At 40.8% G+C, this 7,537-nt stretch overlaps 1 protein-coding gene across 1 annotated transcript in view; it reads right to left on the bottom strand.

Moving 5' to 3' along the window:
* LOC102006204 (hematopoietic prostaglandin D synthase) overlaps positions 1–7,537 on the bottom strand; it is a gene marked incomplete in the record, with an annotated part of 29,760 nt that overhangs the window by 4,351 nt on the left and 17,872 nt on the right. Inside the window, 1 exon segment of the mRNA XM_013517297.1 lies at positions 6,406–6,515. Within this exon segment, the coding sequence (XP_013372751.1) occupies positions 6,406–6,515 (110 nt within the window).

Raw genomic sequence — 7,537 nt, 5'->3', positions numbered from 1 at the left:
TGTATCAGCCGGGTGTGATGGCGCACACCTGTAATCCCAGCACTCGGGAGGCTCAGGCAGGAGGATCATTGCAAGTTCGAGACCAGCCTGGGCTACAAAGTGAGCTCAAGGACAGCCTGAACTGCATAGCAAGACTCTGCCTCAAAGAGACAAAAAACAAAGGTGTATCCATTATTTACAAATTGTCTTTAGGTTTTTACTCAAGTTTCTGAAGGCCTCTATCTATGTATCTATGTATCTATCTGTCTATCCATCATCTATCTATGTATCTATCTAATTATTTGTTCTTTTGTACAAAAATTTTGGCTGGCTATGGGTGATGGTACACACCTGTAATCGCAACACTCTGAGAGGGTGAGAAAGGAGTATCACAAGTTCTAGCCTAGCCTGAATAATTTAGCAGCTTAGTGGGACCTGTCTCAAAATAAAAAGGTAAAAAGATGTTGAAATGCAGCTCAGTGCAAAAGCCCACGATTCAGTCTGTCTTTTGAAAACATCTGGCTATCAAATAAAAGCCAAACTCAAAAGGTTGCAATACTGCACATACGGATCATTTATTAGTATTCAGAAGCAACCAGCCTTTATAAATGCAAGTTAAGTAGTAGATAACTCTCTCGCCAGCTTGCTAATTTATTTCATATTTTGATTATGATTTAGCAAGATTAATGTAGGTTATTAGAACACAAAGCCTTACATTTGTACACTTTGCAAAACATTATTTCCATATTTACATATATTGCCTAAACTCTTATCGTTTCTAATGGTTTTTTTATTATTTTTTTATTCTCTTTAATGGTATGATCAATCTTGCATTCTTACATCTGGTAGTCTTAGCAACTTTGCCAAAGATAGCAATATCTTCTATAACAACCACTGTTAATTCCTATCATTTTGTTTTGAAACACTGTATCATTTTTATTGTTTTTCTTTGCTCTCTTTTTGTCTACGTTTTTGTTATTTTGTTTTTTGTTTTTTTTTTTTTATTCTGTTTAAAATTACATACATTGCCCACCTGGGAATGTGAAAACTCAATCCTGAAAAGCCTGTCATCATTTTGACTTCTGCTCTTTTCCCTGTTCTTTGCCTCTTCTTACATAATGTGCTCTATGGCCCAAATTTAAGAAAAATATGAGAGTGAGTCCTGCTGCTGCCTACACAGAGATTGTGAGATCGGGGTGACGGCCCAGAGCCCACAGCACTTCCCATAGTCCGCTCAGCGGGAAAGGTGCTGGCGCTGGCTCTCCTAAGACAGCTAGAACAGGGGAGCAGAACACACACTGCCCCGCTGTCCCCAGGATCCAGCCTGGCAACTTCTGTCTCCTTCCACATGTATATTTGAAAAATGTACTTGCTGATAAATCCTGGGCAGGTACTCTCATACTTGGTGGGCTCAGACATTTCTTGTCTCCTCTTTCAGAAAATTGAGAAGCAGGTTGTTCACGCTGAAAGGTCACTACTAGAATATGCTAACAATGACTTTTAGCGGATACAGGGAGATTTGTGTATTTCTCCAAAGCATTATTTTTAAATCAATGTCATTAACCATTTAGTGGTGGGTGCATATCAGGGCATTTCCTCATTCCTGCTCATCTGCCATCCCATCTCCTCCTCAGACAGGAAACGGAAATGCAGACACACTGAATGACCATAGTAACCAAGCTTCATAAGTTCAAGGACTGGCATGGTGACCAATGTCCAGAGATATATTTTGCCCTTCACTTTTTAAAGAAATGAAATGGAACTCTTTGCAATAAGTCCTGGAACATTTGTCATTTTTGTGTACATTTAATGAAATTTTTAAAAGCACATAGGATAACAAGAATATTGTCACGGCCCATCAATATATAATTACATGTGTGTAGGTTCACTATGTCACTGCATCATTATCTTCTGTGACCACAAGGGGGCAGCAACTGATCCACTACAGAGAAGGGGGAACAGTGGTGTCCTTTTTCACTGTGCACTAGTCAGGTCCTGTGGGTTAATCCCATAGTCTGGAGTAACGGCAGTGTTACTGAGACATGCTCTTCCATCCCATGATTTATTCATGAACTCGGACGGCTGTGTTCTGTGAAACTGGTTTTTGAGGTAGGTGCTATGTATATAAGGGCACTGTTTCTCTACTACAAAGGTAGAGTGATAGCTACTGTAAATATTTCCCCTGGAGGGTGTCTTCAGGTATGGAGCCTCAGCCCCAGAAGGGCAAAAGTAAAGGAATAGAGTGAAACAAACTGATCACCTGACAGGCTGCCCATGTGTGGGGTCTTTGGCACATGCAAGGAAAAGCTTTAGACACTTTATTCCTAACTTGGGGTCTGGGTCTGTTTGCGTCTGTGTTTACAAGGATATATGAAATGGAGATGCTATTTCTGGGAAACAGAAGGAAAAGTGCACACTGAGCTATGTGATGATACTTTCCACTTAGCCATAAGTATATGCATTATCTACTAATACACTGCAAAAAAGAGATTTTTATAGCCTCAACTTTATAAAGAATTTGAACTGTAAGTAAGGAGTTAAGTGGCAGCTAATAAGGAAACCAGAACTCAAGCCTGGCAGTCTGACCCCAAAGCAGAAAAGTGTTTATGACAAGAAGCTGTATTACATTTCTGTTATCAAAGCTTGGCTTTTATTTACCTTTTCTTGATTGTGCATGTGTGTGTGTGTGTGTGTGTGTGTGTTCCACATGCCTTACATTTATTTCAGAGTTGGTAAATGTAAATGTTTTTATGTCCAAATATCTATATGTAAATCAGAAGGTCCTAACTAAGTAAATAGAGAGAATAGTAAAAATGTGCTGCATAAATTGCTAAGACGGTCATCTGTTTTCTGGGCTGTGACTCTTGGGTACAGTCCTTAGCTGTAAGTTGTAATAAATGTTTATGCACAGCTGTTTTGAGCAGCTGTTGGCCCTGCGCGTTAGAGCAGGAGTCCGAGGGACGGGCTTGTATTCCTTGTGTACCACTTACTTGTGAAACAGCCCTGCCAAGGGATTTACAGTGCTGCGTCTCAGTGTCCTCGTGTGGAAGAAGGGAACAGTAACAACATCACCCCAAAGGGGTGCTCTGAGGATTATTCACTTGTTTAAACAGGTTCGTTCATAGGCAGAGGCCATGGGCTCAGGCAAGGCCATCTGGACTCAGGTCACTTGTGAGACTTGAGCACCTCACTAGCCACTCTCTTTTTATTCCTTCTGCTAGAAAGCACATAGTGACGAAAAGAAGTGAGAGCCGGGCCCGGCCAGGGCATGCGTCCGGTAGATGCAGTGTGTGATTACACCTTCCCTGAGTATTTAATGGCTGCAACGTAAAAGTCACCATGGTAGATGCGGGGGGCATTGGTGGAAAAATACAGACAGGATTCTGCCCCTGGGACACTTCCTACTGGAGCTGTGGGAGACAAACATACAAATGCATTTTAAAATTCAAATCTTGAAGAGAACCCTACATGGAACCACTAGCAGGCTGCGATGAAGATTAACGGAGGAGGTGCATTTAACACTCTGGACAAACATGGCAGATTCAACACACACAGTTTTGCTTTCAACCTAAATCCACTGTTCTGCGTGGAAGAACTAAAGATAAGTAGAAAGAAGACAAGAAAAGTCATACCACGTACTTTTAGGAAAGGTCCGTATTGAGGGCACAAAGTTACTGAGAGTTATAATACTTTATTTTTCTCTTCTGGAACATGAAAAATTCCACAGTCTTAAAGATACAATAAAATGGGCCATTGTCTTTTACCTATGAGTTGAGTCTGTATGGATTTCCAGTGCTTTCTATAGATTCACAAATTCCATAGGTCACAACCACAAGAACACCCAAATACCCCCAGTCCCCGACCATAGTGAGGCTCACCTGAGGAGCACCCCCAGCCCCTTCTGACCATGCACTTCTTTCTGCCTAACCATCCCCTACACTTATTTGTCCTGACAAGCTTTTCTGTGACACGCCAAAGGTCGTCTCCACGGGTGGGGCTGAGCTGAGGTCTCTGTCCTCCACCTCCCCTTAGGGGGAAACTCCTCAGACCCGGTCAGATGACAATGCATATTTTTAAAATGACAGAACCCATGCAGAGGTGGAAAAGAAGACAGGAGACAAGAACAAACTTAAGTTGGAGCTGTAAAGATAAGCAGTGGCACCTGCAAAGGACAAGTGGGAACCAGCTCTACCTACACCACCCAGGGCGCTAGTGGCTCAGCAGATGGCAGAATGAGTGTAGAGCTGGGCAAAGGAGGCGGGGGGGGGGGGGGGGGAACCAGACGGAAAACTGTCCAAGAAGCAATTGTAGCATGCATTTTCCTCCAGTGCTGTTTGCTACAGAACTGCTATTCCCCCATCTTTGCATGAGTAAAGAGAGGTTTAGGATAGAGGATGAATGTCACACATAACATATTAAAAATAAGAGGCTCAAATGAACACATGTGCCCTGAACCCTAAATGAAGCTCCCAGCCCTCTTACTTTGTATCTCCGAACACGACAGCTAGGCCTTTATCTCTGGGCAGGAATCATAAATCCTTGTCAGGAGCTCTTTCCAGAACATGAGGGGCTACCTGAAGACCATGATATTGGGAAGTACCCCCCAAAATAGCCTAGTGATACTCAAGACCAACAACTCCCATCCACATGCTGAGAGCTTTGTGTAAACCTTTGAATCCACTACTGTTTATCATGGATTATAAAGAACGGTCTGACTCCTGAGGGAACAGACAAAAACAAAAAGGGACAGAAAGCAACTTTGTACAAGCAACATTCCCACAGTGGGTGGGAAGATGATACAATATTATATTCATTCAATATATAAAAAATTTTCAAACAACAAAATACCACAGAAAGAATCTTAGTAAATTTTAAAATAGTATGAGAATTTTAGAATTCAGGGGAAAATTGAGGAATTCTTCCTGAAAGTAATGCAGAACAACAACAAAAAAAAAAAAAAAATGGGAGAGAAAAGATTCAACATCGGAATAACAAGAACTCTAGGGTAATGGAACAACAGCAACCACAAAAGAAGGGGTCATCAGTGAAATAATTGAAGGAAATTTCCAGGACACAAATCCCAGACTGGGCAGGTTCAACAAGGAAACAGCATAATGGCTGAATACAGGTTATACCAAAGACTCATCAGCGTAAAATTGTGGAATTCCCGAGGCAAGTGTTCCACAGTCTTTCCGAGGGGGAAGGAGGTTCCATACAAAAGGTCAGTAATTAGACTGAATTCAGATTCCTCAACAACAAAAAGACTATAGATAATGTCAGCCAATGCTAATGAAAAATCACTTTCAACATAAAGTTCTACGCTCAGCCAAACTGTGAAAGAAGTATGATATCAAGTACAACACCTGAAGACAAAGGAGGCCCCATTTTTTTTCTTATGACCAATAAGCTATTGGAGAATTGTTCCCCCCAAAATGAGGAGAAAACAGGAAGATGAACCCAGAGAAGGACCAAAGAAACATCCAGCAGGTGACAAGGCCACCAGAATGACAACCCAACCGTGCGTGAAGCATCCGGCAAGCAGTGGTGTCGTGGGACTCCCAGGACACATGGTTACAGTCACACCTCCTGGCACCACCTCCTGGCATCAAACTTCGGTGGTCACTTTTGGAGTAGTAAGTGTGCCCTACAGACAGGAGAGGGAGGAAGAAAGAGCAGTACAGCCAGTTATGAAGTTCCAGAGAGTGGTATTCGTAAGGGCCAGTGATGAGAGCTGGGCAGAAAACCTAGCGAGTGTCACAGGGAGGCCACAGGTCTCCAGGCTGGCTGGCTCCAAGGAAATTCTGGGAACAGCAGGTGACCTGAGGTCAGCGACCTTGTGGAAACTACTATTGGTAGGTTATTGGACGGTCTGAGAAGATCCAAAATAAAAATGAAAATTATTAAACAAAAAAGAGGCAGTTACTCACCCTGACAAGGAAAAATGAGAAAGGAAATATGAAAGTACACTACATTGCACAGTTCTGTGTATTGTTGGAATAGGCAAACTAACACTAAGCCTGGAGCGATGACCCAGTGAAAAAATTTTTAATCATTACATTGGGATCTTCAGAAAAAGGGAAGCAGAGAGGATGACTGAGAGATAAATTCTTGATTGTTGACATAAGAAATCCATAGAAACTGTCTAGGATTGATGGACCAAAGAAAGATGCTGTAGAAATATGGACATGTGTAACTCCTAAGGAAATAGCTGAGCAGAGTTAAAAAGGGGGCCACATCTGGGGAGGGAAAGGTCCATGTGTAGGAGGAGGGCAGAGAGTTGTAATTAGCTTTGAACTTTTAAAATAATTTGATGGTCTAACACCACACACACATGTTATCTACATTGAAAAGTATTTTACAAAGCACCTAACAATTTCTGCCAAGTGGTATGTGTTAATAGTAGTGATAACAAATTGGTCACATTACTTTTACTTCTTGATTTTTCTCTGTCCAGGGAAAACTTGACATGAAATCATTCAGTGTGTCCACAATGGCATCCACTTGACATTGTTCTATTGCTGTCTTCCCAGCCAAATCTGTGAAACAAAGAGAGGCCACTCATACTTAATGAAAGGTTCCATTTAACTCCCTACATTAAACAGGCAAGACACTCACAGAGTTGTAAAGTTAAAATCTACCTTTCCACCCCTATCCCCAACACCTTATTTACTCCTTTACCTACTATCTTATCAACTAATCACTCTTGATATTTTCTTGTGCATTCTTTTATTGTTTCTTTATGAAAACACAAACAAAAGATTATATATGGCACTAGATGTGTCCCTGTACCTCATATATCCTAGAGGTCTTTTCTTACAAGTACCTAAAGAGCATCTCCGTTCAGCCACATGGTTCTTTGTTAAGGTAGTTTTATCACAATTTATTTATCTAGTCTCAAGCTTACAGAATTGCTTCCAATTTTTTGCTAATATAAGCAATGCTATCATAAGTAAATTGTATGTAGATTATAATTTATTTTGTAAAAATAATTTTTATTTTTCCAGTTGGTTTTTGTCAGGAACATTTATCTTCTGCCTGGAGGCTAAAAATTTAAAGTAATAAAAGATTCTTTTCTTTCCTGCCATCTGTTAATCATTGTTTCAATAATAAATCATTGATCTTTCCAAACATTTTCTCACTGCTGTTAATTTAAAATGATTCAGTATGGAAATATTCTAAAATGGATTTCTTTTTCGTACAATGGTGAAATGTATTGAAACTCAAAGAACAATATAATGACAATGGGCAAACTGTGTGTCAGTCTTTCAGGACACATTTAGAAACTTTTGAATTTCTTATCTCTATCTGGAGCAGGGAATTTGAAACTTTGAGCTCCTTATTTTCCTTTATCAATTTGTTCTCACAGCCAGAAGACTTTAAATTTCTGATGGATGTTTTGAGCTCATTGTTTTTGTTCAGTAGTTTGTCCAGGGATGCTAAGACCAACCAGCCACCATCATTATATTTCCTACTCTGCCAAAGAGATTCAAAATTTTGGGGGCTGGGGATCTAGCTCAGCAGCATAAGCACCTGCCTGGCAAATGCAAGGTCGTGAGTT

The sequence above is a fragment of the Chinchilla lanigera genome, unplaced genomic scaffold (assembly GCF_000276665.1).
Source record: "Chinchilla lanigera isolate Chin_1 unplaced genomic scaffold, ChiLan1.0 scaffold00004, whole genome shotgun sequence".
NCBI lineage: Eukaryota > Metazoa > Chordata > Mammalia > Rodentia > Chinchillidae > Chinchilla > Chinchilla lanigera.
Note: the sequence above shows the minus strand (reverse complement) of the source record. Positions and strands in the feature narration are given on the sequence as shown.